Below are 13,196 nucleotides of genomic sequence, written 5' to 3' on the forward strand. Positions count from 1 at the left end.
TGCGGTTGCAGGGGAAAGTACCCAGGCACAACTACCCCGCCCATGTAAATTCCATGAGAGCACATTTTATTTTGTATCTCAGAATTTTAGGTAGTGGTTTGTAAACTCTGCGAGGGGAAATTTCCATTACTTAAACTGCTGAAACACAGGGATGGCCTTTACTTAAATCCTACAAGAGGACTGTCTTAGAGTCATATGGTCATAAGTGATAGGAGTAAAATTAGGCCATTCAGCCCATCAAGTCTACTCCGCCATTCAATCATGGCTGATCTATCTCTCCCTCCTAACCCCATTCTCCTGCCTTCGCCCAATAACCTCTGACACCTGTACTAATCAAGACTCTATCTATCTCTGCCTTGAAAATATCCACTAACTTAACCTCCAAAGCCTTCTGTGACAAAGAATTCCATAGATTCACCACCTTCTGACTACAGAAATTTCTCCTCATCTCCTTCCAAAAAGACGTCCCTTAATTCTGAGGCAATGACCTCTAGTCCTAGACGCTCCCACAAATGGAAACATCCTCTCCACATCCACTCTATGCAAGCCTTTCACTATTCTGGATGTTTCAATGAGGTCCCCCTTCAATTCTTCCTTGAACGTAGGGAAAAACATATACCATCCAAAACCACTCTACTTTGCTGACTGAACTTGAGTCTGAACAATATGTCCTTTAATTCCATTGATTTTCTCCAAGTTATAGATGTAACCATGAGAACGTGCATGGGATGCATTTACACCCCCCTCCTGCACCTCTTTTCTCAATACCTGTCAAATTAATTGGTGCTGCATTTTGCATTTCTTATAGAATTGAAACATTTCATAGCTTTTGCTGCAGATTTCCACTCTTGTAACATTTTCACAGGGTCCAAATCAGTCTCTTCTCTTTTTTCACATCATTCTCAGGAGCCAGGTTATAGTTTTTGTTTTAGCAATACAGCAAGGAAACAGGTCCTTTGTCCACAACTACATCAATCACCCATTCATACTTGTTTTATGTTATCCCACTTTCTCATCCTCGCTCTTCACACCAGGGACAATGCAGAAGCTAATTAACCTACAGACTAGCATATCTTTGGGATATGGGAGGAAACTGGAGTACCTGGAGGAACCCCACGCAATCATAGGGAGAACGTGCAAACTCCACACAGACAGTACTGGAGGTCTGGATCAAACCCACATCTCTGGCCCAGTGAAACAGCAGCTCTACCAGCTGTGCTACTGTGCCCCCCCCCCTAGGCTGCCATCAAACTATCTCTGCTCCGACCTAGTTTCCTGTAAGCACGTTATTTCATCCTCACAATTTATTTGTGTTCATTGCATCTGCATTGATAATGAAGCTTTCAGCAGGTTGTTCCTTAATTGTGGTTTTGTTGTAAACATAGTTGACAGGACTCTCAACAATGTCTGGACTTCTGGTTTCTGCCCTCCTCCGAGCCAGATCACAAATGGAGTTTCCATTTCCTTCATTTTCCACCCCACAGCCTCCGCATTGGACAGGCCATCCTCCATAATTTCTCCACCTCCAGTGGGATTCCATCTCCATTGTTGCCTCACACCAGGATTCTAAAGAGATCACTCCCTCCGTGACAGCCTGGTTCACTGTTCACACAATTTCTCCCGCTCTACAACTTGTTTTGTATTGTTTTCTCCATTTCCCCTCCAGTTTGGATAAAGGATCCTTAACGTTTCTCTCCCCTTTGATACTGCTTCATTTTTTGGACACTTTCAGCATTTTCTGTTTTTGTTCCGCGGAGTACTTATTTTATGTTTAAAAGGTCCTGGCAGCATAACTTCTTTCAATCTTACTCTCTCCACTTTCTCTGTGGTCATAAATAGCTCCTGTGCTAACATTTTTGAGTTCTGATGGATGGTCATTGCCCTGAAATATTAGTATTTTTGCATCTCCACTAATGGTGTCTAACCTGTAAAATATTTCCAGTGATTATTGGTCTATACTCATTTTGCTTACTCAATGGGAACATAGGGAATATATCTTGCACATCTGCAATGAAAGATTAGTGGCTCCTCTCAGATCTTTATTGACCCATTAACTTTGATGGGTATACTTGCCTGGTGTAGACGTGACTAGGGTTTCCTAATTCTAACCAGCTAGTGACTTTTTTTGCTTTGCGACTGCAGGCAATGTTCCATGTGGATTGCAATGCACAATCAATCATCAGTTACATCAGTAGAAATTTGGGAAATGCCAAAATGTGTTGCCCATTATTGTTTGCAAACAGTTAAACAAATGTCCTATGATCCTGATTAATAGTTAGGTACGTGAGACTTTGCTGCTTCTTGGAGATGTTAAAATTATTTTGTAGTTACGCAACCTTGTGCATACATAGAGAAAAGCTTCCTTAATTATGTGTCCACAAGTAATTGCCCATTTAAACCACCATGAATGTTACCATGTACTAAATACATAAAATTGTTGAGTTGTCAACAAATTACAAGGTACTTTTTGAGCAGTGCAACCAATGCAAAGGAAATATTAAAACTTACAGGATCTGCTGCCGGTGTATGAAATGAATGTCGAACATTTAGTTTTCTCATTGAGGCTTCCAAATGACTTGGAGGGAGAAAGAAGTTTGGAATTATAACTGGATCGGGTCTGAATAAAAATGTTAAAGATTATTGCCATTGGTGAATGTTGAGAAGTACAATTTCTTTGTGATACCCATTCCAGTTTGCCCAAAGCAATATAATTAAACTGGACATGATTATTTTTTAACATGGTCCTTTGCAAACAATCTCAATAATTGTAGTTACTCTCACAAATCAGAAATTGAAAATAAAGGTGACACTAAAATATTTTAAAATAGTTTGTATCAAGGTCATAAATTATAATCAATCGGCGAGGAAAGTGACACAAGCAATGTAATCAATTAAAACTTCATCTGCAACTTCAAACAGTACCCAAAATAACTTGTATTATATATTATGGCTAAATTTCTGAAGGAACTTCACATGTATATTATGAAACGGAACTCGGCTGTAAAACAAGGAAGGATTTAATTGGGCAGAATTCAAAAGAGAGGCTTAAAGAAAAGGGAAAAAATAATTGAGTTTGAAAGATAAAAGCTTATCGATAAGGGTCACCTCACTTTAAGCCTGTAGGAATAACAGTATTTTTTAATTATGAAAATTACAGATAATAAGAACCCGAACTGAAGAATTACAAATAGATCAGAGAAGCACAAGGCTAGAAGAAGTTACTGAAATATGGAGGGGCGGCACAGTGGCAGAGTTGCTGCCTTATAGCTCCAGAGACCCGAGTTCAATCCCGACACCGGGTGCTGTCTTTTTCCCACATTCCACAGACGTGCAGGTTAGTAGGTTAATTTGCTTTGTTAATTATTCCTAGCTGTAGGATAGAACTATTGAGTGGGTGACTGTTGGTTGGCATGTATTCGGTGGGCCGAAGGGACTGTTTCCATGCTGTATCTCTAAACAAAACTAAACTTTAGGCCTGAAGCAACAACGGTCATTATTGAATGATTGGAATTGCAGATAAGAGCCTGAACTGAAGAAACAAATGTATCAGAGGCACTAGGTTGGAAGAAGTTAATGAAATGCGGTCAAGGAAGGATTTGAAAGGATGATAATTGAAATAAAGCATGCTATGTAACACGTGTACAGGATAAGATAAGAAAAAGGATAGCCCACTTTGTCATTTAATAAAGATCATGGCTGATCCAATCTTGCTCAACACTCCTTTCCTGCTCTCTCACCATACTCCTTGACTCCATTCTTTGTTATACTGTTAATTATCTCTATTTAAAACATATATTTAATGACTCAGGCCTCCATTGGTCACTGGAGTAGAGAATTCTAAAGATTCCGGATATCAGAAAAATGTTATCTGCATCTTAATCTGAAACAATGTCCTCTTTTTTGAGGCACTCCCATTTCTTGGCATCAACCTAGTCAACCCTCCTCAGAAATCTTATCTTGAAATAGACAACACTTGCAACCCCCCCTCTCTCTCTCTCTATCCCTCCCCAACCCAAGTCGTACCAGCTTCAAAGTTGCCTTGTTGAGTCTCATTGTCTGTGCTCGTTTTCACCTAGCCAACAGCTAACAATGGCCTTTCCTTTATCATCCTTTCCTTTTTTTGTATACCTTTCATTCATTTGTTCTATATCTCTCTAGATCACCGTCTAAGGTAGACAAAAATGCTGGAGAAACTCAGCGGGTGAAGCAGCATCTATGGAGCGAAGGAATAGGTGATGTTTCGGGTCGAGAACCTTCTTCAGACTGTTGTGGGGGTCGGGGGGCGGGAAGAAGAAAGGAAGATGCGGCGAAAGTGGGCTGCGGGAGAGCTGGGAAGGGGAGGGGAAGGAGGGAGAGAGCAAGGACTACCTGAAATTGGAGAAGTCAATGTTCATACCGCTGGGGTGTAAACTACCCAAGCGAAATATGAGGTGTTGCTCCTCCAATTTGCAGTGGGACTCACTCTGGCCATGGAGGAGGCCCAGGACAGAAAGGTCAGATACGGAATCGGAGGGGGAGTTGAAGTGCTGAGCCACCGGGAGTTCGGGTTGGTGAATGCTTAGTGTGCGGAGGTGTTGGGCGAAGCGATCGCCAAGCCTGCGGTTGGTCTCACCGATGTAGAGCAGCGGATGCAATAGATGAGGTTGGAGAAGGTGCATGTGAACCTCTGCCTCACTTGGAAAGACCTGGAAAGACTGCTTGGGTCCTTGGATGGAGTCGAGGGGGGAGGTAAAGTGACAAGTATAGCATTTCCTGCGGTTGCAAGGGAAAGTACCAGGGGAGGGGGTGGTTTGGGCGGGAAGGGGCGAATTGACCAGGGAGTTACGGAGGGAGCGGTCTTTGCGTAAAGCCGAAAGGGGAGGAGATGAGAAGATGTGGCCAGTGGTGGGATCCCGTTGGAGGTGGCGAAATTGTCGGAGGATTATCGGTTGTATGTGACGGCTGGTAGGGTGGAAGGTGAGGACAAGGGGGACTCTGTCCTTGTTACGAGTGGGGGGATGGGGAGTGAGAGCGGAGCTACGGGATATAGAAGAGACCCTGGTGAGAGCCTCATCTATAGTCGAAGAGGTTTGGTTTGGAACACCTCATCCAGGGTGCAGGTGCGGCATAGACAGAGGAATTTGGAGTAGGGGATATAGTGTTCACAGTAAGCGGGGTGGGAAGAAGTGTAGTCCAGAGAGCCATGGGAGTCAGTATTTTACATCCCAGCGGAATGAACATTGACTTCTCCAATTTCAGATGGTCCTTGATTTCTCCCTCCTTCCCCTCCCCTTCCCAGCGCTCCCACAGCCCACTGTCTACGCTTCTTCCTTTCTTCTTCCCGTGCCCCCCCCCCCCCCACATCAGTCTCGTAGTGTCTCGACCCAAAATGTCACCTTTTCCTTTTCTCCAGAGATGCTGCCTGACCCGTTGAGTTACTCCAGCTTTTTGTGGCTATCTTCGGTTTAAACCAGCATCAGTAGTTCCTTCCTACACCTCTCATGCTTTTATAGTTGAATGCGTATTGGCACAATTTCCTCCCTCCCCAGAGCCTCTGATTATACACCCATTAGATTGTTTTTAATTTTACCATTGACCCATTATGAATAATTAGTTATAATTTCTGTCATTTCCCAATCTCATCATCTGAGGTACCAAGGTTTATTTCAGCTATCTTTTATCTCTTACTTTCTCTTACTCTTCTCGATCTTACTCTTTATTTTTTATATTATTCCCCAGTATACTCTCATTATCTTTTCCTACTTTATAATAATTTTATTCATTGAGGGAGGTGATACGTGGATGGGACTTGGTGTGAGGCAGTAAAGTACTGAGTGAAGTTTAGAAAGATTGAAGGTGGCAAACCAACCACAAACACTTTAGAAAAGCGACATTCACAGTTAAGAAAAGCATGGATATCAATTTCAGCAGCATTCGAGAAGGAGGAGGAGAGGAATCGGCAACATTGAAGACCTGTAAAGATGATATTTTAGGGATGGTCCAGATATGTGCTCAGCTGTTGTCAATTATGGGGTCAGAAACTCTAGTTCAGGATCATTTAGTTTCAGAGAGAAAGTTGGTGTCAGTGGTCAGGAACAGAATTTACAGCAGAGACCAAAGGCAATGGCTTCAATATTCACAATATTTAGATGGAAGGAATCTTTAGATACAAGTAGAATTGCAGGATATTAAAGCTTAATGAGAATATACCGATGTAGAATGTCATAAGGATAGCATTCACATGTTATAAGAATAATTATATTGCACATTATATACAAAAAACGGAAGTGATTATATTCTCATCACATAATAAAATAAGGATTAGAAATGTCCAAAGGCCAAGTTTTCTAGAACCTACTTAAAAGCAAATAAATCACTTTATAACAAAATTAATTAGTAATAATCTAACATGTCAAGGAAAGATTTAATTTAACGGACAACAATGTCAGAAAATTCTTCTTTTAACAAGTAAGAAATTAATTGCAGTGCAGGTTAAATTAATTGCTGCTCAGAACAGTAGGCTTCCATTGGAATACTAGGAATCGACACACATCTGAATAAAAGCAGAGTTTACAGGCAATATTGGTTATGCAAAGGATACAATTTATAACGAAGTTTATCTTCAGTTTCTGTTTCAGATGTTTTCTTGTGCATCTTTGGAATATCTTCATTGTCGCATTCTTCACAGGACTCCAGGTTCACTTCATCACTGAGCTCTTCCGTTTGGTAGCAGTCTTCATGAATATTTGTTATTCTAAGGCCTGTTTCTTCCTTTTCTGTAGGGGAAAATGTTTTGCTGGAGAAAACGTCATACTCTGTAAAGTCTTCATTTTCTCGTGCCTGGTCTTCCGCTTCATCGTGGTTTGAGAAAAACATGTTCAGATCATCTGAGAACTGTCTTTCCTGTAACTTCATATCTGAGCCACAGTCACTTTCGATTAAATTACAGTTTAACATATCAAGCTCTATTTCTTCAGCTATTGAAGACTTTTCTGTATGTGAAGACTCGCTAGATGCAATATCACTTGGTAACTTGGCATTTTTATTTTGCATCTCAGCCAACACCTCGTCATGTACCCTTTTGGAAACTGCTTCTTCCTCATTAGCCACATTTCCATTTCCTATTGACTCTGGTGTGTTTCTTTTTGTTTCAAATTTATGCTTGTTATCTTCATCAAAATCTGACAAAATACTTGACCAAGGGCTGGTTCTATCAGTCATACCAGTCACGTCATTTAAGGTTTTCGGCTGAATCACAACTTCTTCATATTCTTCATCACTGCACCAATCACTTTCATAATGATTTTGTTGGTGTGCACCTTCTACAATGCACCTACTATTCTGGTAATCTATTACGTCTTTATCAAGTAATTCATTATGTTCAGGCAGTCCAAACTCCGCATTTCCTGGTGTACAGAATTGAGGAAGGCACTGCTTTATATTCTCTCTTTCTGGTGATTGTGGATTAAGGAGATCTGCAGGTCTTTCATTTTCAGCTATTTCCTCCACACCGTCTTCAATGTCTCGAGGAAACTGGACTGGATAAGTAACATCAACATTGTGTTTCTGCAGACCTGTTAGATTGTGAAATATAAGCATGGGCATGAAAATGGAAATAATTCTGTAAACATTTTTCACTAATCATTAGGCATTTATTAAATAATTGCTGACCTATTAGCTGCTAATGTATACATTTTGGTACATATACCACTGATGACTGCATTTAGATTGTACCATGACGTATTAGGTCAACAAATTAAAACCAACCTTACCCATAATAATGTGAATGTATGCACTTGACAGCCAGAGAAGGGATAGAAAACTAGGATTACAGATGTCTTACCCAAAAGTATTATTACAAGGTGGCCCCTTTATTACACCAGTTCACTCCCAACACAGAAACAGCATGTGAACAGAATATTAGATATTTAGTCACTGTCATCCAGTAGAGGAAATCACTTAAAGCATGTTTTGGATAAAATAATGCTAACACTGCAAATTTGGTGTGATAATTCAGATATGTTGCAGGCACATATAATAATGACAATATGGGACTTTGCTCGGTAAGGATATCCAAAAGTTCATAATATAGTTCTGCAGTTGGTGCCTGACCATGCAATTCTGCCCAGGATATTTCAAACTAAGCACCTCCTATTTATTCCATGTGGGTGAGCTTTATATTGTAAAAATCAAACAATATCCAGGCATAGGCTGATAGCTGGCAAGTAGCATTTGTGCCAGATAATGACAATATTCAACAAGCGAAAATCCAGCTATCACCTACTGACATCACCATCACTGAATTCACCCCTCTATCCATAACTTGGGTGTTACAACTAACCAGAAATTGAAATGAAGGAATCATATACACAATGTGTCGAATGTGTCTTGCCCAGAATGCCAACTTAGTCAGCATGAACAAGTTGTCCTGAAAGACTTGTTCACTTGCTGTGTAGCTCCATGATTCTACAGTATGACTCGATGGCAGTAGAAATATGGGAACACCACTAGCTAGGAAGTTCCCTTCCAAGGCACACACCATCTTGAAATAAATCGCCATTCTTTCACTATCTCTGGATCAAAAACCTAGAGCTCTCTCCCTAACAGCAAAGCATGTGAAGCTATATAAAGAAAAATAAACAGATAAATATCTAAGAAATCCTCCCCCCCCCTATATTCATAGCAAAAGGATTTGAGTATAGGAGCAGGGAGGTTCTACTGCAGTTGTACAGGGTCTTGGTGAGACCACACCTGGAGTATTGCGTACAGCTTTGGTCTCCTAATCTGAGGAAAGACATTCTTGCCATAGAGGGAGTACAGAGAAGGTTCACCAGACTAGATTCCTGGGATGTCAGGACTTTCATATGAAGAAAGACTGGATAGACTCGGCTTGTACTCACTAGAATTTAGAAGATTAAGAGGGGATCTTATAGAAACTTACAATATTCTTAAGGGGTTGGACAGGCTAGATGCAGGAAGATTGTTCCCAATGTTGGGGAAGTCCAGAACAAGGGGTCACAGTTTAAAGATAAGGGGGAAATCTTTTAGGACCGAGATGAGAAAAACATTTTTCACACAATCTCTGGAATTCTCTGCCACAGAAGGTAGTTGAGGCCAGTTCATTGGCTATATTTAAGAGGGAGTTAGATGTGGCCCTTGTGGCTAAAGGGATCAGTGGGTATGGAGAGAAGGCAGGTACGGGATACTGAGTTGGATGATCAGCCATGATCATATTGAATGGCGGTGCAGGCTCGAAGGGCCGAATGGCCTACTCCTGCACCTATTTTCTATGTTTCTATATACATACAATAAAAGGTCCTGGATAGAAAATCAATTGTAATGTTGCAAAGAACCCGGCAGCTTTGAATTTATACACACAGCTTCTGGAATGAAGCCTACTTTGACCAAGTTTCAGAATACTGTTTGGGGCTCTGATTATGACCTGGACCACAGTTGTGAAATTGTAATTTTCAGTTCGACACAAATAAATGATTTTCTGTTTTTTTCTGCAAAACAAATCTGCAACCAAAAGGCTCAATACTTTTAATTCCACAAAGGTGGAGGGGAAAGAAGCCTGAACAGATAATAGTGTATGACACTTTATGCCAGGCGTCGATAAAGAACAACAGCAGACTTCGATCAGCCATGATCAATGAATGGCGGTGCTGGCTCGAAGGGCCGAATGGCCTCCTCCTGCACCTATTTTCTATGTTTCTCTTGCAGAAGCTCAGAGTCTCTTGCCCAGAGTAGGTGAATCAAGGACCAGAGGATATACTTACTGTAGGTATACAGTGAAGGGGAAGAGGTTTAATAGGAATCTGAGGGGTAACTGTTTCACACAAAGGGTGATGGATGTATGGAACAAGCTGCCAGAGGAGGTAGTTGAGGCTGGGACTATGTTCAAGAAACAGTTAGACAGGAACATGGATAGGACAGGTCTGGACGGATATGAACCAAACGCAGGCAGGTGGGATGTGTAGCTGGGACATGTTGGCTGGTGTGGGCAACTTGGGCCAAAGAGCCCGTTTCCACTCTGTATCACTCAATGACTAGTCTCTTGATGACTAGAGACAAATTCTCTTTGCAGTAGCAGTGCAAGAAAAGGGGAAAGAAGGAAAAGGGGAAAAAGGAGAAACTTGGGTGGGGACGGGAATGGTCCAGTGGTGGTTCGGCAGCGATTGCAGCGCCGGGATCGATCCTGGCTGCGAATAAGGCGCAGGTGTGTGTCCAGGGCTGCTGAGAGTGTTTTGGCACGTCTCCCCCCGCCATTCACCGCGCTCTATCCTCAGTCCTACCCCCCCCCCTACTTCCGCCTCTGACCGACATCTCCCTCTTCCAATGATCGCGCCGAATCATCATGTCCCGTCCTCATTGCCTGCTGACCGATGTCTCTCTCGTCCAATCGGCGCCTTCGATCAGCAGTTCCACCCCCACTGTCTCGCGGAAAGCTGAGATTTCACCGGGTTTTAAAATCTGGATTACAAAAAATGGGGGGGGGGGGATCGTCCCCCACCTCTCAAAACTACAACCAAGAGCCAATATATCATAATTGGGATTAATTGCCCAGAAAAACACTGAAAATCATTTATTCGTGTCAAACTGAAATGGACAATTTTACAACTGAGGTCCAGGTCATGAACAGAGCCCCAAACAGAATGTTAATTGCCCAGTTAACATTAAAGCTTTTCCCCAACCACAAAATAGTTTCCCATGAACATCTTTCTGGGCAGAACCTTCTTTCTCGCTGCCTGCTGCTGTTAAGCACTGGTTCAAAGGGATCTTCAACTACCTAACGCTGCGATGTCATCAATTACATTAAGAATTCTCATGGACATCAGGGGGGATTTTTAAATTAAATTTTGAAGCATTATGAAGAGTGTCTGATAAAGATGGATGCAGATACAAAGTCCATTCCCTGCAATTTGAAACATAGATGTCAGAAAGCTTCATTTTAAATATGAAAGATAGCTTTCAGGGCCATAGAATACCTTTAGAAATAGGTGCAAGACAAGACACCTGCGTCACATAGATCCCGTTTGTAGCATTGAATAAAGACAAGAATAATCTGAAAGGACACAGAGTGCTAGATTAACTCAGTGGGTCAGGCAGCATCTCTGGAGAACATGGACAGGTGACATTTCAGACTGATTCCGTCTGAAGAAGGGTCCCGACCTGAAACATCACTTATCCGTGTTCTCCAGAGATGCTTCCTGACCCACTGAGTTACTTCAGCATTATTTGTCCTGCTTTGTAAATCAGCATCCGCAGTTCCTAGTTTCGACAAGAATAATGTGATCTTGGCCTCAACTCCACTATCCTGCCTGCTGTTCATTAGGCTCAAATTACAAAATATGAAGAATGTATCCATCATAGCATTAAATATTTTTTAGTGATTCATTCTCCACAACTCTCTAGTGAATACCAAGATTTATGATTCACAAACAAGGAATTACTCCTCATCTTAGTATTAGTAAAAGCTTAAACAAGTGATTTGTTATTCTGAAAACAGGATAATTGGTTCTAGATTCCACCATGAAGGCAAGTGTCAGTTCACAAATAATGAAATCAATTCACAAATAGTGAAAAATAAATAATAAAAATAGAATGTGCAGGAAAGAACGGCAGATGCTGGTTTAAACTGAAGACATACATACACAAAACACAAATAAAGGATAAAAATAGAAACTTATTTTTGCTCACCACCGCTAGTGCCATGATTTTCATGGACCTGTTTATTTGAATTTTCCAAAGGATGCTGTCCATTATCATGGACATTTGACGATCCATGGTGAAGATTTATGTTAGCAACATTTGCCCTTTCTCGTGGCGTGGGATTAGTTACGTGAGAAAATGGAGTTGTGTCCAGCTTTTGATTGAAATATCTTTGTATATCATCCAGTTCACTGAGATTCTTCCTACACATAATATTAAGACACAGAAATTCAGATACACTGAAATAAATTCACAACACCGGACTGTTCACAACACCGGACTGACATACATTGCCCACTATTGGGGGCATATTATTCATAATTTGTTCCCTTTAAAATTCAATTTAATAGTCATACAGTGTGAAAATAGGCCCTTCAGCCCTACTTGTCCACACTGGCCAACATTTCCCAGCTACACTAGTCCCACCTGCCAGCATTTGGCCCATATCCCTCCAAACCTGTCCTATCCATGTACCTGTCTAACTGCTTCTTTCTGTAAATGTTGGGATAGTCCTTGCCTGAACAATCTCCTCTTGCAACGTTTTCCATACATCTACCACCCTTTGTGTGAAAGAGTTACCCCTCAGATTTGTAATGTAGGATAACATAACAAAACAGAAATGGAGATTGGACAGAAACGTCAAGCTGAAGTTTTATTAACTATGGCATAAGTGAATTCCCTTTGCTCCTATTTATGTTATGGTCATTTTTCATATAACTTAGGAAAGCAAAGCAATTAACGATGGCTTACAATTTTTCCAAATAGTAATTAGGCTTAGTAACATTTCTCTGAAACACTGATCAATATATCGGTTATAAATTAGACTAGTAATAGGTAACAATGTATGTTTATGTAGAACTGCTGTGTGTTCGGAGCCACGACTAAACTTAATCCACCTAACATATTATACACAATATACTAACTATACGGAGAGATACAGTCCTTGATCATTTTTGGGAACACTAAGTCTGAATGTTAACTCAACTGTGGCCACTTACTTCAGAAGACATGGGCCATGGATTGAATGATATAGTTCTATCAAGCAATTGAATAATGGACACATTTTTAATGCTACCAGTGAGAGCAATTTCATGTACGCGGCTTATTCTCTGAAGATGTTACATAGGCAATAGCAACTTTCATTTGAAGTTTGAGTGTAATTAGTAATAACATAAAATTACTCTGTAAATACAAATGTGGTATAATGTATGTATTTTATTTGCACAAGCAACAGACCATTTTACCTTAGAGCACTGAAAAGTGTAGTCCGTGAAGTTTGCGGCAATGATTCTATGTTCCCAGCACTTTGCATGCTGTACTCCACCTGCTGCAAGGTCTGGTGAAACTTGCGAACATTTTCCATGTGTTCCCCATGACGTGAGCTGTGGACTTTGGTGTTGGTTAACCTTTTTTTTTAAATGTGGGAAAAGGGCACTTCAATCATAATTTGCACTGTGATCAAATTACAAAATCATCTGAAATTTAAATTCTACTTTAGGTCCACA

General features: G+C 40.9%; 1 protein-coding gene across 3 annotated transcripts in view; it reads right to left on the reverse strand.

Annotated features, from left to right (window-relative positions):
• The window catches only part of c2cd3 (C2 domain containing 3 centriole elongation regulator), a 113,542-nt gene that overhangs the window by 13,004 nt on the left and 87,342 nt on the right, over positions 1–13,196 (reverse strand). For all 3 annotated transcript variants that reach the window (XM_033023200.1, XM_033023199.1, XM_033023197.1), the window contains 4 exons: positions 12,936–13,097; positions 11,680–11,894; positions 6,581–7,553; positions 2,509–2,617 (listed from right to left, as the gene is read on the reverse strand). In XM_033023200.1, the coding sequence (XP_032879091.1) occupies positions 2,509–2,617; positions 6,581–7,553; positions 11,680–11,894; positions 12,936–13,097 (1,459 nt within the window). The remainder of the gene's footprint in view (positions 1–2,508; positions 2,618–6,580; positions 7,554–11,679; positions 11,895–12,935; positions 13,098–13,196) is intronic.

The sequence above is a fragment of the Amblyraja radiata genome, chromosome 6, assembly GCF_010909765.2.
Source record: "Amblyraja radiata isolate CabotCenter1 chromosome 6, sAmbRad1.1.pri, whole genome shotgun sequence".
Taxonomy (NCBI): Eukaryota; Metazoa; Chordata; class Chondrichthyes; order Rajiformes; family Rajidae; genus Amblyraja; species Amblyraja radiata.